Consider the following 26056-nt stretch of genomic DNA (forward strand, 5'->3'; position numbering starts at 1 on the left):
ACGTGGCATCTGAGCAGGTGGCTGGGGACAGCAGCAAGGCACCAGCTCTGCTGTGTCGTGCCCTGGCATGAGGCAGTTGGGCCCTCTGCTGAGGCAGGCACAGCACTGGGCCAGAAGGTGTATGCTTTCAGGGGATGCCCTGTGGGAAGTGGTGCTGGCTGTGTGTTTTTTTGCCACAGTGGAGATTATAAAGAAGAAATCCTGAGGTTTGTGGTGAAATCATCAGTTTTTGCATAGGGAATTCCTGATTTTGTAGGAGAGCAGACAAACATGGAAGGCAAAGCATATTACTGTAGCAGAAAAGGAGGTATCTAAGCTTCCACACAAAAATGATTTTCATCAGCTCTGCTGAAGCTGTATCTAAGGAATTTTGTAGTAAAATATGCCAAAGCAAACGATCAGAAGCAAAATTCCCTTGGAGAACATATATGGACTGCTCCTTTAAGCAAGAGCCAAGGGGGGGTCCAGGCATCTAAATCCTAAAAGATGCACAGCTAGGCCAACCAGGTTAGATATTCTTTATATTAAAATAAAAAGGTTTGAAGTAATGCTAATAAGATGTTTTAGTACAGTTCTTTTCCATCTGTCCATTTGAAGCATCCATCTAAACCTCATAGAAGTGTATGCTCCCTGCCCTGGCCCCACCACAGCTGCCCACGGCAGGCACAAGGAATCATCTGGTTCTGAAAGCTAAACCTGGAGTAATGTTACTCAGAAAGCAAAGATAATAAATGTGTACATAACTGAAATTCTCAGCATTTAGGTGAGCAATGGGTGGAAGCCTGTGCAGAATGAGAATGGTACAGAACAATAAAGTCCCATTAGTTCCCAGAGCCACATTTTAGTCACATCGGTAAGGCTGGGGAGGCTAGACTTTGCATTCCTGCATGCACATGGGTGACAGTGTGTGCAGGACAGACAGTAAAACCGGGCATCTGACCGTGCATGCAAATGCTTGACTGCCATGGGTGAACGTTCTGCAGCCTGAAGGTCAGAATGTAAGATCGGGGAAAATGCATCACCCTGTGCTGTGTTATGACCATGATGGTCAGTGTTGGGCTGTACAACCTTGCCTAGGTATGTGTGGCTGGAGATTCTGTTCCTGTTCCGCTGTGTCACCTAAATGGATTCGATGGTCATCATTTTTTAGAGAAAATGGGGAAAATGCATGCTTCTCTGGATGAAGTGGAATTTTGAAAGAGGAAGTTGGAAGCAGGCCTTTGGAAGTGCAGAAATTGAAAACCAGTTGCTAAAACATTGTTTCTGATTGTTCCTTGCAGCCAAACCTTGCCTCTCCTTACTGTTGTAGGACCTGTAGGCAGCTTAGGGGAGACCCAAGGCCAGCCTGGAGCACGATCCTGTTTGGAGGTGGGGCCATTGGGTGATGAGGTGTGCAGTACCTGGGCAGTACCAGGGGAATCTGACAAAACACGGACCATGATTTAGCCCTTTGTTTACAGGCTCCACGTTCATGTTTACAGTGATTTCTGAGGCTCGTGCTTTTCACGTTTCCTGTACGAGAAGGGCAGCTGGTGTACAGATATTTATTATGTTTACCAGCATTTCTGAATAGATTTTTTTTATAGTACATGGTTTTATGAAGTGTAATATTTTTGTAGCAGATTGACGATCTTTGGACTTTCTATATTGTTACATGCAACTGTTTGCAAACAAGCTCTTTGCTCCCCTTTTTCTGTGCGCTGCATCCAGTGTCGCTGCTATGCTGCAGGTCTCAGCTGCTGCTCCCATGGGCTGACGGTGTTGTGAAGCCACACGAACAGACTGCAAGAAGCTGTGAGCAGGCAGGAGGGCGGGCAGCGTGCTGGGACTGGCCAGAGGGCTGGGGCTGAGCTGAAGCAGGGCGAGGGCTGCCTGCAGGGAGAAGCCTCAGTGCTCACTTGTCTGTACTCTGTCGTTTCGGCTTGGCATGCCTGTCCTTTCCTTCCTTTATAAAGAAATAAAAAAGAAGAGAGAGAGAAAAAGGGATTCCGCTTGGTTTTGCATGATGCCTTTCCAGTCCTCAAGTACTGGCCATGCTTGAAAGCCAGGTGCAGTGATGGTAAAGGCACACCTTTACCTTTCCAAGTCAGACCTGGAGCTGTTACCTCTGTGCAACCTGAATACTTAAGCCTCTGATTTGGGAAGCAACAAGTAATACTGTAACCCCCCATCAGCAGACAGTTCACCCACCAGGCATATTTGGGGTTTCACTGCCAGACATATGTGAGCATTCACCCAAGCTGCCTGGTATGGATTTCTTAGAGAACACCTGTGGCACAGTTCTTCTGAGAAGCACTGCCAACCAGCCTGCATAGCCTCTTCTTGCTGAGCTTACTGGTGACTGCAAAGCAAAGCCAGCCTCTCCTGGCAGGAACTGGGTCTGCCTCCCTGGCATTAGCACCATTACAATGCTCTACACCTCTGTGATGTCCATCACCGCAACAGCATCACAGAAGTGGTGAGTCCAGCTCACAAACTGCATTTGGTACCTGACATGGAAAAACTGCATGTGATCCACGTCCAAGCAAGTATAACCGAGCAAACTTAGACTTCAAATACATGGCTCAGCATATTTTTGCTGTGCCTGTGGGTAGTCTCATGCCTCTGTTTTCCTGCCAGCTGCTCCTGTCCTCCCCCTATTTCTGTCACTTCTTTTCTCTCAACTGTTTCTGCTCCTTTATTCCTCTTAGCCCTTCACCACTAGGATATCTGTATGTCTTCATCCTCTTCCTCATGCCTCTGTGCCTTCCACAAATAATTCCTCCTTTCCTTAACCAAGCTTTTCCCCTCAGAGGTCCATACCATGACTTGTAGAGCCTCTCAAGGTAGGTGGGGCAATGACTGCTGCACTTTATAGTCCTTGTGGTTAAAAAGGAGGCTTTTCTGGAGAACCCTTATCATGTGCAAGAGCATCCTAATGAGAAGGCTGATATGAAAAAAATTGTACTCCTCACACTTCTTCCTCCCCTTCTAATTCCTCCTTTAACATATTCACAGCCAGGAGTAACCCAAGTTCAACCAGTCTGATGCACACAGCTGTGCAGAGAAGGTTGTAAGTGTAATATCCTGGGTATTAAAAAAAAAAAAATGAAGGTGAAGAAGGGAAGTAAGCCATTCCTATCTGAGTAGCATCTCATTCACGGGCAGCACAACTGCAGGCTGAGGACATCAGATACTAAGAACAGTAAATAGCAGAGAGTAACAATAAAAGCTGATGTCCAAAAATCACAAGAAGCACAGATTTTGCACCAAACACAATGGAACACAACCAAAGACAAGAATTGTTGCCTATGACCAGCTCTTCAGGTTGACCACAGATTGCTTTGCAGTGCACTGGCTGCTGACAGTGCTGTCCACTCATTTTCCAGATGCAACATAGAAGGGGATCTCTATTCATTCATCCAGTTGGACAGGAGAGCTATTTGTAGTGCTCTCACTGGATACTTTATAAACATCCAAAGCTGGCCTGAGCCCAGTTCTACTCTTTGCTGAGGAAATTAGTCTATAACGAGGCCGGTGAGTCACAGTCTGCGGTGAGGCTGAGTGTTGTGCTGGCTTGGCACGCTCCTGCCTAATTGATTCTTCCTGTCTTTCAGGTTCTGCCCTCACCAGTAAAAGCAGCAATGGTCACAAAGCTTCACACTTTCCTACTGCAGAAAAAGCAGGCTTGAATTCTAACACTAGCCTCCTTGTTAAGACATGCAGGCAAAGATTTCCAGTGCATTTACACAGTCTTTCTGATTATCATGCTATTGTCTGCGCTTACTCTTTCTGCTTATCGTAAACTCTGCAATAATCAGTTATTTACTTATCCATTCAAGCTGCCTGCTTCTTCAGCTGTGAGTCAGTGTCAAGAGTGAAGTGAAGGTGTGTATTTCCTTAGCATTTGGCCTGGCCATGCCAGTGGACTTCAAGTAAGAATCTCCACCGTTGTTACCTGAGCAACCCAACCAAGTGGGACACAGCAGGGATGCCACCCCCAGTGTCTGTCACCACCTCCCCCTGGAGTCAGAAGCCGAATACTGAGAGAATGTTACCGGGTTAATGCGTATGAGAACCACCAGAGGGCCTGAAATAAATAGATGATGAGCGTGATTGAAACCTTCCACTACAAAGAGATGAAAAAGGCTTAAATCTTGAACAAACTCTCCGATTAGAATCAAGTTGTTTTAAAGAGAGTGAAAAAAATAGATCACAAAACCTTCAGTTCTTCAATTCGCAATACCTAGAGCCAAGTCATGAACTCATGAACTGAGGGTCTCCATGCAGATTCTGCACACCCGTGAGATATCCCCCAAGACATATGGATAGATTGGCTGCAAGATCCTAATTGTAATATCCTGGGTATTAAAAAGATAATAACAATAATATAAGGTGAGGAAGGGAAGTAAGTTACCAATGACAAATGTAGCTGTTCATAATAACACACGGTGACAGTGCAAGAAGGAGCTTCTTCAGGCAAAATACCACCACCACTATAACACATGCACGTGCACAACTGCACACAGCCTCATGATGTGTAAATGTTATAATTTCCCCATCTCTATTAAATCCTAACATTTCTAAGCAGTCTCAAACACTGAGAGCTGTTCCACCACTGTGACAAAGTGCTGGAGCAGTATCCTGAAGCAAGAAGTAGCAGAATATGCACTGATCCCATCAGGGTGCCCTGCTGTGGGGTGACAGCCCCCAGTTTTAGCCCTAAGAGTCTGAAAGAGCCTGCACAGATGGAAGCTTCTGCCACATTCCCAGGAGGTGGGGCATGTGGGTCTGGACAACATCAGTCTGAGGAAGGAGCTGATGGGGCTCCCTGCACTGCAGCACCCTTGGCATTGGAACCACAAGGTGCAGTGAGGATGTTCACGCTGTCTCCTCCTGAGTTTACTGAAGAAAAGTAGCAGCTGCATTGTGCAGGTTGGAAAAACTGACCTCTGTGCAGCCTTCAAGAATGGTACGCTGGCAAGAAAGAAGGAGCCAAGTCATGGGCTGCTGGCACGATAAAAGCACTCTCTGCCCCAGATTTCCTGTTGTTAGGGTTTTGTTGAATTTCCACACTCCTGTATGGCTAATTCTTCCCCTCCTCATCACCCATGTGACAAAGCCTGGCACATGGAGCAGGCTCTGCGCTGCACTCCAGGCATAGTCAGTCAATGCACAGCTTTGGGACTCCCGTGTTTACATTGTGAGGCTCTCACACGTAAAATAAATAAATAAGTAAGGGTATCCTCTTAAGTCCTTGAGATCTGAACTGCAGCCTTACAGCTTAATATTGATGTTTATTAGAAAGATCAGTACTCATTTAAAAGAGGACCTCTGACTTTTTGCGGAGTCGCAGTACTTCCTAAGTCTTCTGATGTGAGAAAGTCCTACAGCACAGACTTTGGCTGTCAACAAGCTGCTCATCTCCCTTCTTGCTTAGGCACATTTGGGCACATGAGTGTATGTGTCTGTTGTTTTAAAAGCACGCCCTTTTGCATCAGTGACTTTTTTTTTTTCTGCTGGACTTTGTATAAACCTAAATGACTCCCTGTGGAGTCCTGAGTGACCTTGTAGAAGTCCACCAGGATCTATCGTTTATTTCACTTTGATCCCAGCAGCTTTGGAAAGGACTTTGGTATGTTTATCTTTAAGTTACTCATCTTGTATGCCCACGGTTTGTTTATCCACTGTAGCCCACTGCAATCTCCCCCCCCCCCCCTTTTTCTAGCCTGTTAAAGAAATAGGCCAAAGGTGATTTCAGGGCCCCTATCTGGGTGAGCATCACCAATTCGATCACAGACAACCTTTGACTTTCTCTTGTAAGTCAGCAGCATCCCTGAAACCACCATGCTCTCACCAGTGACCAGCTAGTGGAGAAATCTCAGCCCACTGAGCCAAAAATTGGCTCCACCTGAGGCAGATTTAGCACCACTGAGGATACAGTAATTAAACCAAAGACAGCCCAGGTGCAATCATACCTTTCTTATTCAAGAGTGTTCATTTACTTTTTTACATCCAGACAGTTTGTTGGCACTATATGGTTTTTTATGGTTTTGATGAGTTGACAGTTGAATTTGATGATCTTAGTGGTCTTTTCCAACCTTAGTGTTTATATGATTCTATGATATTAGTGTTCAAGGCTTTCCAGGTGAATTGCTCTTTAGCAGAAGAAGGACTGGAAGCAGTGAGAAGCATAGAACTGATCCGCTAAGACTAACCTCCTCCCAGCTAACCCTCAGCCTCAAATGGGAGGAGCTGAGGTACAGCATATATAAACAATAGGTGTGACTTTATCAGTGGTGAAGTGTACTGGGAACCTGTCTTTTTATCATGTCCTACTGAATTTATATGTGTTCAGTTCACTAGTGACCTGTGATTTCTGAGGAGAGGGTTATACAGCTAAAATGACTGTCATTAATTAACAGCGCATCTGAACTTTGATCCCTTCAGTTTCTGCCATTGAGCAGACACTTGATTTCAGTCTCCTTGCAAGCTTAGGGACGTTGTTATTGGATAATACTCCTCGAGGTAGTCATAGAAAGCTTGAGGGAAAAGCTGTGACTGGTTCTCCTTATGAAACATTCATGTTTCAGCATACAGTTTGCAAGGTGTGAAACCTCCCTCACAACCTCAGCCAAGCTGTTCATGATATGTCACGTTACCAATTCTCCTTCCTCAGAAAACTATTTCTACCTTTTATTTTTAAATCCAGCTGGAATACTCCCATTTCTGCTTTGCAGCCCAGTTCAGCCCCTCTGGGAGGTGTGTCTTGCCAGACTGCCTGCTCTGCTCCACTGGAGATGACAATTAGAGCAGTGAAACCACATATGACATTTATAAGATATTTAACTGTAAAAGAAGATTCTCCTTCCTGAGCGAAGGAGGAGAATTTTGCAATGTAGTGTTGCAAAAAGCAGTCTTCTTACCCCAGCTGACATGATTTTGCAATATACAGTATGGAGTGCACCTGACTGAACAAGCACTCCTCAACCCTTCCTCCTCAAACACAAGCAGCAATTGCTTGAAGGATACCAGCAATGCAGCACTGTGATATTAGAAACAGCAGGGCAATCATCTTTCTCATAAGGATCTGATAAGGATCCATAGTGCAAAACCTGGCTGATTCTAAGCAGCTTTACCGATATACACTTATATTTAAAAATAGAGCTTGAAATGGTCTTTTTTAAAGGACTGTTAAAAAATAAACTGTAGAGATGTTCTTTAGCCCAGGAAAATAAACCTTAAAGCACTTAACATCAATTTAGTCTTCACGATGGTGAAAGAGCAGATAAAAACAGCCCCTACTGCTATAGGTGAATACACCATGAAGTTGGCTTAAATCATTCTGGCTGCAGTTGTATGGCTGTTTTACTGTGTGTGACTAATTCAGGACTCATACCAGGGAAGCCACATCCTCTGGCTGCCCTGCAGCCTTGCCACCCTCAGCCTGCACCACGCACACTGAGCGCTACCTGTGTGGGTGCACCCTTTGTCTACAACCGCTTGGCTTACAGGGATAGAAACTGCCAGGAGGAAATTGGGCTTAGGCAATGGCTTTACCATAAGCTTAAGTATGGAAAGGCATGGGAGTATTTTGTTTGGTTGTGGTTTCTACCCAACAGACCGTGACAGGGCTGGAGTTTGCTCAGTACAGCTTAGAATAATGGGAATAAAAGTTTCACATGTTCAGACCTGCCTGACCATAACAGTGACAGCTGGGTCTTTCTGCAGGGAAAGTATGGAAAGGTGGTGATCATTGCAACAACTACCAGAAATGCTTACATTCTAGGCTGACAAAACACTATTTTCTTTGTTATAGGTAGTACCTTTTGCTTCAGTTCCTGCTGCCCAGCTGTTTTTTGGCTGCTCAGTTATAACAGTCAATAACTGTAGTTGCTGAATTGCTGATACTTATGTGCCACCAATCCAAATTCTTTTTCAGATCCATTTGGCATCTATTTTACTCTTCCCTTCTCAACCTTGTCCCTTAGAACTCCCATATCACAGTGTTCCTTATACAATTTATAAGGTGGGTCTGTCATTTTTGTTGTGGTTTTATAAGTATTACATCATTGTCTTCCCATCTGCACCTCCTTGGCTTTTATGGTTTTTGATGCTTGCTCCAACTTCAGATCCTACTGAGATCTGCTGCTGATGAAATATATGTAACTCCACTTTGTAAAAATTAATCCAAACTGAACAGGTTTTGCAATGAAACTAATTAGCTTGCAGATTAATTGTGAGATCTGCAACTTGTGAGCCGCTGTATTTTTCAGGGCTGAGAAAAATACATCTACATATCTTGAAATGTTTTCAAATAAGATAGAGCTCCCTCTAAAGTGATTTATCTGCTATATATTTTACTTAATTTTCTCTAGATTAATACTAAATCCATTTCCACTAAGACATTTCTGTCACTGTGTCAGGCTGGCTGTGCATCTTACAGAGTATATTCATTATTTACATAAGGCAGTCTCCCAAGTCAGCATTTTGAGGTGTCCAGTGTATGGCAACTACTGAGTCACAGTCTGAACCACTGATGGAGCACCTGAAGGAAAGTCTCAGTCAGCCCTGGGAGTACAGGTGAAGGCAGTTCACCTGTGTGACCTGGAGGAGCTCTTTTAAGGGCTGACAGCCACTGAGGAATGACCTCTTGTTGGAGATCTTCCTTTTTTAGAGCTCCTTCTCCATGCAGCTAGATCTTCAGAGGTGGGTGAGCATTCATTTTCCTTCTTTTTTTAGACCTTCTTGTTCATGTTGGTCTCTTTGTTTTTATAACCTTTACACGCAGTCAACTTGAAGTTAGTGCTGTATGCTCCACGTGGAATAACACTTCTCAAGCAGTATGCCTGCTCCTAGAGATAACCCATCTGTAATCAAAGATAGACAAATGCAGATGTCACAGCAAGCTGTGTTCTAGCTTGGCTCCATTAGATACTGCAGGGTAACTAAATGTCACAGCCAGTGGCTCAAGTCAGTCTTTCTACCAGGTGACTTGTCTCCAGCTAAATGAAGAGGTATTTCATTACTAAAGAAGACTGGAGTAGTAATTCATCTTTTCTTTCCATTTTTTCTGCGCCTATGGAGTTGTAGTAGCAGGGAAATAATACCTATCTCAGACTGAGGTCACAGCAAGTTTAGCAGCTTATGCATTGTACTGCATCTGTCATGCAGACAAGGACGTCATGCATGTGTTCCTTCAGTTCCTTTCACAGCTGGGTAAAAGCACCATTGCTTTTACCTGCAGGTGTTCATTAGTAGTTGTAATAGATATATACTAGAGGACTGATATCATGTCTTACATCAGAAGCGTAACTACCAATTCACACTGGTACACCACCTCTTCAGTTCTGTGATGTCTGCAACACAACTTTCTTCACTGGTTTCATTGCCAGACAGGTAGTATGTTCCTTGCTCCCAGCCAAGGACATTCTGCCGTGCATGGCATGCCAACAGGAAGAAAGAGCTGTCCTCAAAGGAGAAAAATGGTAGGTCTCCTTACGCAGCATCTGGACCTGCATCTGCTGACATCAGGAAGTACATGTTTATGAATAGTAGTTACGGGATGAGGAGATCAGGATGGGGATAATGTGCCTCCTTCAGCTGGGAGGCTCACCCCAGCTATGCTGCACACAGAAATGGAGAACAGAGGACTTGAGATATGCAAAATTCCTTCTGAGGGAAACACATCAGCCATTTGCTAAGCAGAGTCATCAAGCCAATACCACATCTTCTCTCATAGCCAAAAACTGAGATACTGTGAAAAATGATTAAGGTTTACTCCACCTTGTATATCTATATCTGTGTCCATATGTGCAAAAACGCCAGCCCTAAGCATGCTAGCACTGCAGATTTGGGGCAGCCAAGCTGAAGGTTCCAGTCCATCCCACTGGCTTCAGAAGCAAGTCAGGCCACAGCAGATGTGTGTTGGCAGGAAGGGATGATGAGATGTACAAACAATATTTACAGAAAGCTCTTGATTTCCTCTGCTACTGGAGAGTATCCCACAAAGAGTAAACACTGAAGAATGGAAGGAATCTACCTGCTAAAAATGAGAAAGGGAATTCAAGGGCACCAGCTTACTAATCTAGCATTGCTAAAAGAATCAATGAGGATTCCAGGAATAAATATCAGAAAATGCCACGTAGAGTTTTTGTGAAGATAATCTAAGGGGAAAAAAGATTGCAGGGGACTTATCTGTCAGAAAAGCAAAGGAGCTATAAATACTATTCAGATTGGAAGAAACACAGGAATGATCCTGTGCTGTATCTTGTCAAATTCACAAGCACCTTGTGACTTCAAAAAAAAAAAAAAAAAGGGGGGAGGGGGGAATAGAAGGAAAAGAATATATGAATAGATGAAAATAAAACAGTGTCAGCCTGCACTGACTGCAGAAAACAGAATCAGATATGGCAAGGCATGAAATCAGTTTCTTCTATCATGAGGCATAGAAGACAACTAAAGAAGTTTGATAAAAACATTAGAAATTAAAATAAAACAAAGAAAATTGCAGACACTGAATACTGCAGGAAGAGTCCTCAAAAAGTAAATGCAGAAGTAGAACAACAATAGCACCAATAGGTCTAAATAAAGAGTGAAGAATGGTAGTGTGATTTTTCAGAGCAGGGAAAAAAAGGGGGTTGAAGTATGTTTTGGATGTGTGGCAGTGCCTGGTGCAACTTAATTCTAAGAGCCACCATGCCCTAGCAGAAGCAACTTGAGATTACCAGTGACCATTGTCCAGTTCATAAGCAGATGGTCCAGGAGCATTTGAGAAAATCAAATGTCTCAAGTGAAGGGGTCAGTAAATTATAAGTCAAATGGTCTAACTAACAACCAAAAAGTAAAACTGCAAAAGTTATTGGCAATATAACTTATTAAATAATCAGGGAACAGTCAGGGAACAAAGACCTTAAAAGTACATCCAGCATGGACTTGTGACAGATTGTGTAAAATCAATCTAATTTCTATTTAACAGTCTAGATGAATTACAGGGAAGCTGTGAATGTGACAACTTAAGTGTTGTTTCATTTGTTTTTGCAGGGGGGGTTGAGTCGATATGGCTATTGACACTGTCCTATATGATACAAGGAACCTAAAAAATGATACATGAATAAAACTGCCATAAATACACAGAGAACTGCAGCAGAAGCCCACTTCAAACTGTTGCTTGCTGCTTTTGCTGTTCAACCCGTAAAGCTTGTCACATGGGGTTTGTTTTCTTCCAGGAGTGCATCTAGTTAATGATTTTTCTATTAACTGTTTTGAAAACAAAATGGAATACACTCAGAATTAGAGGACTCTGAGCACTGCTGGGAAGGCTTTCACTCAAACACTGCGAATTATGCTGGAAAGCTGTAAACAAGGGTCTAGATGGAGCAAGGAAAGCAATAAAAAATATGAAAAGCACAGCCTGCGAGTCAGGGCTGAATGGGCTTCTGTGTTCTTGGAAGAAAGACTAAAGAACACTGTCTTGCCGAGCAGATGAAAGGTTTTTTTCGTCTCTTTAAGCAACATCAAGGAAAAAATAACAAGTATTCTTAGTCAAGGATTTCAGATGAAACTGTAGCTAAAAACTACTCACTGAAACAGGCTGCGTTACACAAGATACAAGGAATCCTAGCAGGTGAGAGTTTGTTTGCACTTACAGGACTGATTTCCATAGACCCTCCCCATGCGGGAACAAGCCGAATCAACTCGAGTAGTAATTCCTTTTGTACTCCCTTCTCCGCTTTTAAAAAAGGAGCTAAATTAGTCCATAGAAACACATATGGGCTTTTTGTAATAAAGTATATCAAGGGTATTAAAACTCTTCCTCCCACACAGCCAAACGCGGGGTGCTCATATCACGTGTCAGTGACACAAAGGGGAGATGCCCACACATCTTCCCTCAGATCTGCTGTTCTTCAAGAAAGTAACGCGGTGGAGGGGGCCAAGCTCTCTGCTTTTCCAGGAAGAGGAGAGGAGAGTTGCTGTGGGATCCCAGTCCAGGCTGCGCTCAGATGTGAAGGCGCTGCAGGTCTTGGGAAAGCAGTAAGAGCAGATAAATGTCCATTTTCACTATCTCTAGTACACTGAGCAAAGATAAAAGGAGTTGTTCACGTAGGGATGTTTGTTTGACCGGCCCACATTTTATGGAGAGGGTATTACAGCAGGGTTAGAGTTTATCTGTCAATCTAAACAAGCAACCTCCGCGAGGGCAGGAAATGGAAAGTGCCTGCGTGCTGGCCGAGATGGGGGAAGGCTGAACCCTGCGCTCTGTGACCGCAAACCCAAAACTCTCCCACTGCGCCCTTCCGAACACGAGCAGCTCCCACGCCCCAACTGCCGCCTCAGGGTGCGCTGCGCCCCAGGCGGGGGCGGGACGCGCCTCCCCAGCCAATGAGAAGCCAGCAGCCGAGCCTTAGAGATAGAGTGGCCCACCCATCTCCTCCCTCGCTTTACGGCGCTCCGCCTTTCTCGGCCCCGAGCGCCGCTCCCGGCTCGGCTGGCGGCGGGCGGGAGGCGTGGCCGCGGCGGCCAATGAGCGCGGGGAGCGCCGCGCTGACGGAGGGGGTGGTGGCGCGGGCGCTGCCGTAAAGCGGGCGGCGGCGCGGTGGGAACTGTCCGCAGCGAGGGCTGCACGCGAGGCGGGCGCTGCCCGTCTGTTGCCGGGCAGCCATGGCGGGGGCGCTGGCCCGTAAGGCCGCGGACTACGTGCGCAGTAAGGAGTTCCGGGACTACCTGATGAGGTGAGCGGCGGCCCGACACCGCCTGCGGCTTTGACCTTGAGGCGAGCGGGGAGCTGGGAACCGCGGGCGGAGGGAGGAGGTGGGCGGGCTGCGAGCGGGGGGCTGCGGCCTCTACGGAGGAGGGGGTTAGGCACCTTTCTCGCTGTGCTGCCTACAGCTGTTGGGCCGCTGTGTGTTGTGCAAGGCCGTGGGAGGGCACCTGCTGGTGTGAGGAGTGGCACTGGTTGCGTGGGCCTGCGTGGGAGGGAGATCAGTGGTGAGCAGAGCGCCTGCAGCGTGGAGCTGAGTGGAGAATAACGCAGAAGCAGTGACCCGACTGCGGGAAGAGCAAGCGTGTATGTGCAGCGAGCTGGCAGCCGGAGCAGGCCTCCTTCTGGGCGTTGTGAGGGTGTCCTGTAAGCTCAGTGGGCGCTTTGTGGTGTTAACACTTCGGTATTGTGCTGGTACTCATTTGGAGCATTTGTGTCATGGTAATGCGTTGCTCTGCTTCTTAATAAGGGAAAGCAACCAGCTACTGGAACTGGTTGCTCCCTAACACCACCAAGGTTAACTGCTGAAGTGTCACTTTCCTTATCAAAGACCTAAAGGCAGCTGGGAAAAAAAAAAAAAGCTGTATTTAATCCTGGTTCTGATCTTGAAACAGAGTGTTATTAAAAAAAAAAAAGTGTAGGATTCTTGCTTTGTGGGATGGGTTCTGTCTTTTGTCCTCTTATTACTGGGTGTGTCATGAAGCCAGCTGAACCACCCAGCACACACAGCCTTTCAGTGTTTTTCTTGCCATGGGAAAGCAGTACAGGCTCTTGGTTGTGCTCCATGCAGAGCTCGCAGTTTAGCTAACTGTCAATAAAAGACTGTGGTCTTCTGCTGTAGCAGAAACACAGTATGTCTACTTAAGAACCATATCCCAGTACGTTTCTTCCTGAAAGTTATTGCTTTGCCAGGCTGGAGGGCTCTGCCTCTTGCACAGAACTATTTTCTTGTCCTGTTCCTGGAGCAAGAGTTTCCTGAAAGTTATGAGTCTACGCTGTCTGCTCTAGAGATTGGCATCTAATCACTTTGGTAATTACACTGAAGCTTTAAAGTGTGTAATTCTTTTATGAGAAACAATGACTGGAGATCCTGCTTGCAACACTTTGTTGTACATCTTCATGCTGGACCTTTGGATGAATAACACCAATTGTCCAAAGCAGTGGAATTGATTATGTGGTGAGTTGTGAGCTGTTATGGCATGGTGTGGTCAGGCCTTGCAGGGGTCCATCAGGATAAGTAGCTTTAGTTTCAGCTTTGTAACTCAAAACCATGAAAGCTGGTGCAACAAACGCATACTGCTTTTCTCAGGTGGCATGTCTAGCATTAGCATGGTGTAACATCATGAGCTAGCTTCTGGATCTTGCACAGAGAAAAGATAAATTGCTTTTACAACTGTCATAAATAATTAAATGTTCTGCCAGTTTCACTTCTGGCTTCTCTGAAGTGGTGTTTAATGGGGATTTGAATGACTGTAAATCATGTAAATATAGATTTGCCCTAATTATGTCTTGAGGTTTTAAAGTAAATGCGGTGAGACTGTGAGCTTTAGCTGCAGCTTATTTCCTCCTTGCAAAATGCAGTAACGGTGTTAGATTAAAACAAACCGATTGGCATATGGAGGTTTGACATTTTAGTACAAAATCCTCCTTTTGTTGTGGGATTGAGTATCTTTCCTGGAAGCTACAGATTTGGAGTGGTATCTCTTGGGGAGTAGATGTATACAGCTGCACTGTGTCTGAAATAAGGATACTAATGGCATGTGTTGCAGCTGTGTTGGCTGCAGAGCCGTGGGGCTGGGTACCTGCTTCAGAGGAGCCACATGACCTTGCTCTGCCCTCTTCTGGGTGCATAATAGCTGTTCAAAACCTTGGCCAGAGCTGTTAGCAGCAGGCAGCGTGGTTCTATTTTAGGCTTTTACTTGCATGCAAACAACTTTCACCTCAAAAAAGAAGTTTGGATACTGTTGGTACAAAAACTATGTGCTAAAAGACTTCTTAAGTTTTTCTTTAACAATTTACAGAAGTAAAGGTGGAATGTGCACTTGGCCTGTGAATGTCAGTTGATTATTGTTACAGTTAATAAGAAAACAGTAAACAAGTGGTTAGCTTAGTCAAGGATGTACTGACAATGTGTCTTGACTCAGACTGCTGCTTATAATGAAGATCCAGCTTGCCCTCTGAAGTAGACCTGACTGTACTTACTATAGCCACTTAAGTGATCATGGAAATCATTACAGTGAGAGTGACTAATAGTAGTAGTAGATCAATAGTATGAGTTCTGGTAACTACAGGATGGCTTGAATGGAGCCTGTATGTTCTTTGTGTGCATGTGACACGTTAGTTCACTGAATATATGTTAAAGCTCATATTTAATGCAGATGCAGTTGGCCTGAGCTTAGTGACAGCAAGATCTCTGGCAATGTTTGATCTACTTAAATACAGGTATATAGAGGATTAATTGACTTAAAAACTTCTACAAAGAAGCTGTAGCAGTTTATCCTTGTTCTAGACAAACATTGAAGGCTTTTGACATCTGTTTTAAACTAGCCTAGGGTGGGATTTTGAATGCTTTGAAGTCTGCAGGGCAGGAAAGGACCATAGCGAGGTTTTTTGTCTTGCATGGTAAATGACACTTCAGCAGCAAACACTTCTCACACTAACCGCTCTTGAAGGAAGTAGACAGTTAAATTAACCAAGGTTATTATCAAGATAAGTTACTGGCTTCTACTTGTCTTTCAATTCTTGTGAAAATTATATATTAATTACAAAGGAAACTAATATTTTCTTTCTGTATTCCACATGCTTTTTTGAATGGTGAACAATGACGGCCCACTTCTACAGCACGGTAAGGAATGGGGAAGGGACTTCTTATTTTTTTGCACGAGTTCAGCAACTTGTAATCTTTTTCTGTCTCTGTGCTGTTAATGAAGCTGCCTGCGTATGAAAAGCATACTGCTGATCTCCAGGAATGGTGCACGAATAATACTTATTTGCAGATCTGGGCTTTATGTGACTAAACATCAGCTCCTTCAGATTGTCTCACAGTAATCTCTAGAAAATTCAAAGTGACTTAACCTTTTCCCATAATCTTTGCTAGGGGCTCTATCTAGAGACACTCTTACTATATAGTGATAACACTGGTAATATTGTAGCAACTGAATTACCTTGCTTGACTTTTTTTTTAACCACTTTTACTTGACAGTAAATGGCACCATATAACTCTATCTGCAGAATTTTCTTTAACTATTCAGGTTGCCCCCGAACCTGGAAGTTGAGATGGCTCTTAATAGCAATAATCAATGTTATGGAAAACTTTCTCATCTCTATAGACTGAAGACAAACAGCATAGGTGTAGTTTAATTATTGTCTGTGGAAACTTCAAAGGGTTTCTTGCCTGCAGGCATTTAAAATTGGATAACCATCTCAAGTGAAAAGGCTTCACATCTACCTCCCTGGACAGCAGAGGGAAGTTACTGCTATGGCACCACAGGTTGATGGTTCTTCAATTTGTCTAACTGGAGCTTGAGGTAGTTTGCAGTATATGTTGCCCTACCCATCTGTGTTGTAGGGGCAGTTAAGTAAAAACATGAAGTGGACCTGAGCTGCTTTTCAAAGCAGAAGTCACCAGTAATACTGTTGAAGTTGGAATTGCTTTACAGGTTAGGAAAATGGCAGTTAGAGCCTTGAAGACCTGCTTTCTGATACTGAAATTGTCATTTCAGGAGTCTTAATTAAATAGTAGAGGTTTCAAATGTGTACTGCCTCACCAGTTACCTTTTGTGGTCTGATTTTAGTATGATAAAGTGGACACATTTGTCTTAGATTATCTTACTGTACAAATCATGGTGTTGTGGTTAGATACCTGTTGTTGGCCCTCTTGCTGTCCTTTAAATAGTTTCATTACAGCATTAAAAAAGTGTCCTATGAACTGCTGATGTTTTTACTGTAAGTGTTCTGTTGCAACAAATCCTTTGTGCATAAGTTAAAGATAAACTTGTTTACATTATCTAAGCATACCTGTGAAGTATAAATACCATGTAACCATGCAACTGTTCTCAGTTGCACCATTTGCTCTCTTGAGAGGCTTTAACTGTTAAAGGTGTTGATTTTTTTCTATCACCAGAAATATAGTAAAAATAAATGTATTCAAGGGATGCAACAAATGCTCCTTTAAATCTGAATTTTAGCCAATGCACAGTCTGTAGACACTGTTTTGCATGTTGTACTAAGGTCAAACTATGAAAACAGTGTGTAACGTAACGTTCCATTTTTCTACCTGGCTTTTAGTTAATTAGTATTGCAACCTAAATTTGCAGGAAACAAATATGGCTTTTAATCAGAGTCTAATTATAACGTTACTCAGACTGACGAAATGTTGTTTCTTGCAACTTAAATTTCAAGATCTTGGATGTTCCCTGACAATTCCAAGTATTAGAATGTCTCCAGTATCCCCATTAAGGGAAGAAAGAATAAGCTTAATTGGTATCTACAAGGCTTTTTTCTTCCTTTACAGCACTTTTGGGGGCCGGTAGCCAACTGGGGACTTCCTGTTGCTGCTATTAATGACATGAAGAAATCTCCAGAAATCATTAGTGGCCGAATGACATTTGGTAAGTACTGAGTCAGCATTTCAGTAAACTAACTGTAGAACACAGATTCTGCACTTAAAGCACAGGTATTATTAGTTTTTATTAACTGATGATTTTCTTGGTATTTGTTATTTTTGTCAAACATCTCCAAATCAGTATTGTCCCAATTTTGCTTTTTTTGTTACTGGAGTTGCTTAAAAAAATAAAATAAACTGAATGTAGGCATCCAGATACAAAATAATGCAGGATAACATGGAGTCAGACATTGATTTACTGGACTCAGAAAAGCTTCCATGTGCTGAGTGCATAAATTCAGTGTGGTCTAGTAATGAACTATACCTGAATAAGTCTAATTCAGTTTCTTTAATAAAGATGTTTATGGTTCTTTGAGCCGTTAACAGATCTGTTAAGTTCTTGCCTAAAATAAATACTGGGTAGCAAATTGCTTTTTTCAGTTTTGTCTTTGTACTCTACAGTTGATAACTTGGATAACTGAGCTGCCATTTTATAAGTAGAACTCATTAGTAGTTCTCCAATTAAAAGGTCACAGGAATATTAATAGTTCAGTATGTGCTACTTGCAGCTTGAAACTTGTGACAGTGTTAGTGTCTGGTTGTGTTAACTGCTCTTTTTAGGGTAGTTTTTACAGGTATGCCTAGGGTGGTATGTGCACAAATATTTGTTCCATCTTCTGAGTTTTGTACCGGGGGGAAAAAGCCATTTAGTTTGAAAAATAATTTCCTGGTTTTTTTCATTCTTTCTAAGCACACTGGAAAGCTGAAGATGAAATTCTGCGAAACTGATGACTTGATGGATTGTAGTTTCCTGTATTTAAATCCACTTATAGCAGAAGGGGAGATTGAAACAGTTTTTTGCCTTCCTGGAAAGCAGATAAGAAAGCTTTATGCTTCTGAAAGCTCATAATTTCTTGTGGCTGGGGCCATCCTTCTCTTAAAGGAACCTTAAGAGCTTTTCCAGGAACAATTATATCCAAAGCAAGTAGTTCTTTAAAATACTGTCCTAGAAAATTGTCAGGTTAGTTGTTGCCATGTCTGATTGGTATTAACAGGACTCCTTTTAATCTCTAGCTGAGGTGGTTTAGGTCATATCCTAAAAAAGGATCCTTAAGGATCCAGAAAAATGAATGTTTGTAGCACAACTGGAAAATTCAAATTCCAGTGAGAAGCATTCAGTGTATTGTTAAATTTTGCTGGTGTGAAAATTTCTCAACAAAATGCAAGCATTTAAAGTAATCCAGTGGTATCTGTTATATTTTGCAGCACTGTGTTGTTACTCCTTGACTTTCATGAGATTTGCCTACAAAGTGCAGCCAAGGAACTGGCTTCTCTTTGCATGCCACTTGACTAATGAAGTTGCACAACTTATTCAAGGAGGGCGACTGATCAAATACAGGCGAGTTCTAATTTAACAATGAGAAGCCATAAACTGATGGCCCAAAGGATGATCTTTCATTGGCTTTTACTTGTGGTGCAAGCCCCTGCATGGCTTCTGGGCTTGTTAATAGGCTTACAAAAAGTAATGAAGGTAAACAAGCTTGTTGTAACAGGTTGAAATGTCTTGCATGTCCTGTGAGCTTTGGAGGGGATCCACATGGGAAAGGCTGTGATCATGGATGCAGACAAGGTTTTAAGCAGCTGTTGGGATCTGATTCTTGTTTAATATATTATGTTGGTTATTCCATGTATCTATTTCAGTAAGTCCTTAGATTGAAAGATTCATAAAATGATTGAGGGGGTTGTATACCTGAAAGATGAAAAGAAACTAAGCTGACCATTCTTGTATGTGTGGAGTAGATCTGAGATCTAATATCATGCATCTGTGGAGCGGAATGTGAGTCTCACACCCTCATTGTATAGCTAGTAATACAGACACAACCCCAAACAATCCTGATGAATCAGGGCTGTGGCTTTTCTCTCTTTTAAGAAATGCATCCTGTGAGACAGAGCCTCCGAATCTATAAATTAATCTATAAATTAAAGAAGACTTAAGGAAGTTGCTACTGGATCTGATACTGCCTTTATATAAATAACTAGATATTGGACATTCCTGAATTTCTAATATGCATCCAGATTTTTGCTAACTGTTGAAGTTCAGTATTTATTTATATATTTATTATATATTATATTTATTTATTTCTTAAAAAAAAACAAAAGCAAACCTGTTCTTCTCCTGGCAGGTTGGAGAAAAAGAACTAAATATGTAACTTGAACTAAGCCAAGGGATATGTTCATCCTGAATTACAACTGAGGAAGATCTGCCATCTACAATTGCTGTGACAAAGACAATGGGGATAAAACGAAGATACCTGTTTTGAATGACCCCATCAATAATACTTCTAATTTTTATCTTGCCTTTTTAAAAAGTACTATACACCAATGGGAACCACTGCTTCTAATGTTTTGTTGCCTTATTTGTCCTTAGTAACTACCCTTCCAATGGAGTTAGTCCTTCAAACAACCAGCACTATTTGAAAACCTATTTCTTGTTATGAAAGTAAAATAGCTTGTGGCTTCACAGACTTGTTTTCAAATTAACCTGAATTGAGGTCAGTAAAACAGAACTGTAGGTGGTATTCAATATGTTAAAATATTCTTAAAAGCCTTTTAACTTGGGTGCATTCATTCCTAGTCTTTTCTTTTTAACTTAAGCAGTGACTTGTTAATCTACAAGAACAAATGTGTAGACAAGCAACCTGGAAGCAGCCAACTTTCCCTATTCTCTTACTGCATGCCTTGTCTCAGTAAAGAGACATAACAGTAATATAATTTTTAAGTTGCACATTACTTAATGAAGATGGTGGAAAAGTAAAAGCAGAGCACTGAATAAATGAAGACAACAAAGTCTGATGCTATTCTTGAGGAAATTCTAATTTTCTTTTTTCCTTCTGCTTGAGTTGTTCTGGATGTATGTAATCTTTATTCAGGCAAAAACTTAACTTGTTTGGAGTTTGGGATGTGAAGGACACAGGGTGCCTTTCATTAGTTTTTTGGTGTCATTGGAAGAGTGATTTTCATGCATGACCTGCCTGAAAGTTACACTGTTGTTAAAAATGTAGATGACAAAGAATGTATGTGATGGATTTTATTTAGGTGCAGTGTTTTGAACAATAAAACATATTCCAAATGGCAATAAACTATCTCAAACATTGTGAGAAGTTCTGTTTAGGATCTGGCATCACAATATGATAAAGTGAAATTTTAGGAGGGAGAGTCAGTGTTACTATAATGGCATGGAGCAAAAAAGCAGAAAAATAAATTTAAGGCGTTATTCTTTGCACGTAGTGAGTCAAGGCAAATATCTTTTGGATCTGATTACCTAAAGCTTCCTTTTTTTTTCTCGTAGGAGAAAAGAGGTGAGGATTTGACTGAGTATTCCAGCTACAGCAGTGTTGTATTTGTCTTACTTGGCTATGTAACATGCAGCATGTTTTCTGGTTATCTGTACTGCAGTAATGGAAGCTAGTATTAAGGGACCTGTCAGCTATAGTAGGTTAAAAGACTTGAATTCTGGGCAATGTTGTGTTGTTTCTAATAGCATAATAGCTGAACAGTGTACCAGGTTGTATGGGAACTGCTGAATCACGGCCTGAACCACTGATTGGTCACCTGGGGTGAGCACCGAGTCAGCCACAGGGGCACAGGTGAAGGTGATATACCTGTGTGATTGGAAGGGGTGGAGCCTGGTTTCACCTCTCCCAAACCCCATTTAAGGGCTGACCACCACCAGGGAAGGATCTCTTCTTGGAGATCCCTCCCACATGGAGTCCCCTGCGAGTCTTGTCATCCTGAAGGTGAGCCATCTTCTCTTTTGTATTATCTGTATACTGTTTATATAGAACTACTTAAAATATACCATCCCCTATACTATCTCTTTGCGGAGTACCATCATTGGGAGTTATTTACCTTACACAGGTATACAATAGTCTAACAGGGCATGCCCTGCTACATGAGTAAAGCGAAACTGATAGCTTGCTCAAGTTACTTGCTGCTTTGAGAAGTTAGTGTGTAAAGCTGCCCTGCCAGGACTGTTGCACGGTCACAGAAGGTATCTCCTATCCCTCATTTCTTCATCACAGAGGAGATATGTTAAATTTCTAGGTCAGAGTAGTGAGGTAAATGCAGGCAAGGATAACTGATTGTCTTAATGCTTAATAGTTTGCATAAACTTGTTTATGGAGAGGGAAATACCTCACTTGTGATCTGTAAGTCATAGTTTCTGCCTGGACACCTACCTGTGCAACCTGGTCTAGGGAGCCTGCTTTGGCAGGGGAGTTGAACTCAATGATTTCTAGAGGTCCTTTTCAACCACTGTGATTCTGTGATAGTTGTTTTAGCTCTTGGCTGAGGTTTGCAATAGATTTAAAAAAAAAAAATTCTACTCATCATCTAATACCTTATTTGCTGTTCATTAGATTCTAATCACTGCAATTTCATTAGAGTACCTCCTTCTATTTTCCTAGTGTGTAGCGGCCTGCACTTTATCTCTTCATGCATTTCCTTCTACCTTTTTCCTTTCATCTCTCTATATCCATTCACTAGGGCAAGGCTTAAATTCTTTTATACTGGAGTTGTACAAGGGTGAATTGCAGATGCCCGGTACCTGTAGTGCAGAATACTGAGACTCATGGTATTTGAGCATTTTGAGGATTGTATTTTGCAGGAGCCCAAAATAAGCATAATGTTTTAGAGAGACTGGAGGTTTTTACATTTTGAAATCTGGATATCTTAGTGGAGATAAAAGCTTCTCTTTTTTCACTCAGGTACTGCTGAATGAAAGCGTGGGACTGCTCCAGTTTAACTAATTAACAGTAATCCAAAGCTTGCGCTCAGTGCTTGCATTTGATTTATACGATTATAGGGCTTGTCTCTACATGCTGCTATTTTGGAACAGCTATTTGATTTTAATTTCACAGCTTGCTTTAATCCCAGTAACTTTTCAGCAGCAGGATACCTCCTCTGTTGGGAACCGGTTCCAAGCCCTTCCCTGAGTACCACTCCTACTTCATGGTAGCATTACTAGGAACTGCACAGCCTTTCCTGTCATGCTGCAGCCTCAGTTGCTGCCTTATTTAATGTGTTCAGACAGGAAGGAATTTATCACCTTTCTGGGTGACTTCTGCCAGACTGCTGCTAAGGAATGTGGCACCTTTGGAAACTGGGTGGGTGGCAGCACCAGTGAAGCTCTCTGTCCCTGTCATGCCCTCCTGCCCCCCAGGTTGACATCTCTTGACCCTCTTGTTCCAGAAGAGACTAATTGTTTACTGTAACATCAAAATAGCTTTCAATTTCTTCTGCTAATGTGAGATTCAGTATCCTTGCTCTGGAAGCTTGCTGGTTCTTAATTCTAATGTGGAGATCATTTGGGAGCATGGTAATAAATTACAAAAAAGAAAAGCAATAACCATAATTTTAGGGCCAGAAGAGATTACCTGCAAGATTTCTTTAATTGGGGTAGTGACAGCTACCTGCAGTGAATTTGGTTCAATTTCCCACAAATACCATGTGCTGTAGATTCATTTTTTTTTCATTTTGCTTCTCTTTCTGTATGAGTGAGCTTTCCCTGCTGTGAAATCAGTAGAAGACATTATTTAGTGAGACTACTGCCAATATAGTTCTGCGATGATTTTCCTAATATAATGTAGTTCCATATAGCATTGTGGGTTATCTTTTGTTCTCTGTACAAAGCACAATGGTGACATCTGAGCAAGGACAGCAGCATAGAGAACTGGGGGGGAAAGAGATGAAAAGGTCTCAGTTGGGTTACAGACTGAGGGAAAGCAACAAGGAAGCAACAAGTTAACTCCTTGGGGCTGGGAGAGGCTTTGGAGTAGAAGTGTTCAGAAAATGCAGAGCTGGGTTGGGACAGAGAAGCCTTCCGAATACTCCAGTGTTTTCCCTGAGCTCTTCCTGTGAATGCCAGTATAAACTGTAGTGTGGTCTAATATGTAGAGCATCAGATTAATTTAATTCAGTTATGCATGTTTCTGGTGTAGACAAGCCCATTTTGCACTGGCACAGCTGCAGACACATTGCTGCTTTACATGCCAGTTATAAGAAAGTGAAGGGAGTAAAGAGCAGTAGGAATAAAAAGATGAGGTAGTGAATAGGTTGGCTTAGCACGAAGCCATTATGACTACAACTATTTCTTTTTGCTAAGAGGACAGGCTCCCAACAATATAAAGTGTCGATAGTGAAAGATTCACACACACAGTTACTTTTGTCTTCATCCCATATCTCATGAGACGCTTTGGTCCCATGTGCTTTTGAGGAAGAAAAATGCTAACTAGCTGACAATCCTCTGCAGTTCTGCTTCTACAGAGCTTGAGTATTTCTACTTTCATCTCACACAGAGGCTAAAAAGTTTATTCTGACTAAGATGTTGCTGCATATTTCCCTATCATTGTAAAGCAAAATGAAAGTTGATGCCATTTCTTTAGTAAATACATTGTGACAGACTGCTTCTCTTTACCTAGTCTTTCTCTGGCAATCCAGTAGCATCCAGTGCATGCGTTTTGCCCTTATGGAAACCACTTATTAAATAACCAACGTCCATAGAATCAACCCAAACGCAAACAGTGCAGAAAGACTGGCTGCCTGGATAACTCGCTTTTAAGTGTCATCACCAAGACTCTGTTCCTTCATTGCCTGTCCCCTTGTTATATGACTTAGCTCTGGCCATGGTATTGCTCCTTTCCTATTTTTATCCTTCTTGGTCTCCATTCCTCTCCTTTTTAACAGCAGATTTCAAGTAACTATGGCAACAAGCCTAAGAACTTTCAGCCTATTCATTAACATGAAATCTGGGTTATGTCGTTTGCATAACTGAAACAGTTAATGTTTGAAATAATTTAACTCATTAGTTATCAGAGGCAGAGTCATGCTCTAATTTCTTTTGGTTGGTTGATCTATAGGGGGGTTGAAATACTCATGTCATGCTTGTCCTGGGAGTTGCATTAACTGAAGAGATGCCTTCTCAGAGTGGTACTGAGGTAAATGTGACTAGTGTCCTTGCTCATCCTTTGTAGGATGATAAGTGGTGATGTGAAATCTTAAAGCTGTTTCCTGTAAGGATGGGATATTAATCTCCTCTAATCGATTTCTCCACAGTTTGCCTGGATCCAAGATCATGGCTTAAGCACAGAAAAATCTTTAGATTATAATGTGTAGTAATGTTAAGGGAAAAGAGAGATTGTCAGACATTCCTCTCTTGCACATTCAGGAAGACCAAGTCTCCTTGTCCCCGAGATCCCATGGCAATTATTCCATTTGTTCATGAGGAAGTCATATGAGGCAGCAATTACAAATGTTTCTGTGTGCACTTCATGTTATGGGTCACCTGAGAGCACAGTACAAAACCAACAAAGTAATCAGTAACCTAATAATTATGTTTTTTGTACTGTAACTTGGTAAACATTAGCATCATCTCTCAGCCAGGTTATTGTTAGGAGGAGGAACAGGTTCAAATGATCAAAGATCTGGCAAGGTACCCACTATTGTATCAGTTAACCAAACCTTAGTGATACCTGACCCAAGTGTATGATGCCACAGACAAAGATGAACTCACAAAGCTAACGCTGTCCATTATGTCCTTGTGTTGGTTGCATTAGCCATGATGAGCCAATGAAGACTATTACCTTTCCCTGCAAAGCATTCCAGTAGCTCACAAGAACCACAAACACACCTGGCTACTGTGCCAAGCACTTTGAAAATAGATGTTACTTCTGCAGTTGCTTTTCTAGACCTCAGCTCCTCACATCAGAGGAGCTCTGAATGAGCTTAGTGTCTGACAATAACAAAGCAATGACTAGATCTGGAAAGATTGGAGTTGCAGCAGAGGCAATTACCATGAGGCTGTATGGGAACGTGCTCTGCTAGATGGGTCTGTGACTCTGGGAGATGTGCAGGAAGCAACAGACAGAAGCAGTGGGTTTCCTGAGCTGAGGCACAAAAAAAGTAGAAGCATTTTCTAGCTTTTGCTTCATTGCTTCTTGTTTTTGGATCACCACTACTTGTCCCTGCTAAAATAGCTGCCTTAGATTAGAAATTGGATTAGATTAGTAGCCGTGAAATGCCCAGTGTCTATAGATTGCAGTAATACAGAGGATTACTCTGAATTTTAGGCTTTATTTTATTTTCCCCTTTGGCTATATCTATTTAAATCTAATAAGGGAAATGAAAGTTCAAACCTTGAAGATAAAAGCTGTGATTTCAAAAACCCATGGCAGAAACTATACTTTGGAGGCAGTACAGGCAATGTGCCTCGAATATGAAGGTCTTGGCCAGCTCATCAGTTGAGATGTAATGCTTGTTTGAACACCTTTGAGTCCTGGATTGCCCCACACCAGAGTTCAGAGAAGAGCCTGCTCTTTGGCATCATGCCAGATCCTCCCTCAAGACTGCCTAGGGGACTTCTGGGAAGACACCACTGGAGACACCTCTCTGGTCTGCTCCCCCACCACTGCCTACATAAGGAATTCCTGGTATTAGCATTTCAATGTCCAACTTGAATGAAAAGGCTCAGCCTTGCTATGAGATCAAGCTGGAGAAGAGGTGCATGAGGCTTGTGGCACTAGTCTCAGCTACAGTGAGGTGACATTCATCACTGGGGAACTGTGGCATGTAGTAGACCTAAGGCAGAAAGCACAAACACACAGTTGCCATGTGTGCCGTGGCCTCAGCCTTGGCTAACTACATGTGTCACACCGCAA

General features: G+C 42.5%; 1 protein-coding gene across 1 annotated transcript; it reads left to right on the top strand.

Moving 5' to 3' along the window:
* The first annotated feature begins 12541 nt into the window (after window positions 1-12541).
* Window positions 12542-20497, top strand: MPC1 (mitochondrial pyruvate carrier 1). Its single transcript, XM_065731145.1, has 5 exons — window positions 12542-12710; window positions 15581-15584; window positions 17253-17349; window positions 18609-18741; window positions 19526-20497. The coding sequence occupies exons 1-5, from the start codon at window positions 12640-12642 to the stop codon at window positions 19542-19544; spliced, it is 324 nt and encodes a 107-aa protein (XP_065587217.1). The 5' UTR covers window positions 12542-12639; the 3' UTR covers window positions 19545-20497.
* Window positions 20498-26056: the final 5559 nt, after the last annotated feature.

The sequence above is a fragment of the Cyrtonyx montezumae genome, unplaced genomic scaffold (assembly GCF_038088225.1).
Source record: "Cyrtonyx montezumae isolate F1298 unplaced genomic scaffold, pur_monq_1.0 scaffold_0, whole genome shotgun sequence".
Classification (NCBI taxonomy): domain Eukaryota; kingdom Metazoa; phylum Chordata; class Aves; order Galliformes; family Odontophoridae; genus Cyrtonyx; species Cyrtonyx montezumae.

What these genes read in the sequence shown, in the direction of transcription:
- MPC1 (XM_065731145.1), top strand. Translation starts at nt 12,640, where the DNA reads ATGGCGGGGGCGCTGGCCCGTAAGGCCGCGGACTACGTGCGCAGTAAG. An exon ending in TAGTGGCCGAATGACATTTG is followed by an intron (nt 17,350 to 18,608) that starts GTAAGTACTGAG and finishes TATATTTTGCAG; the next exon opens with CACTGTGTTGTTACTCCTTG.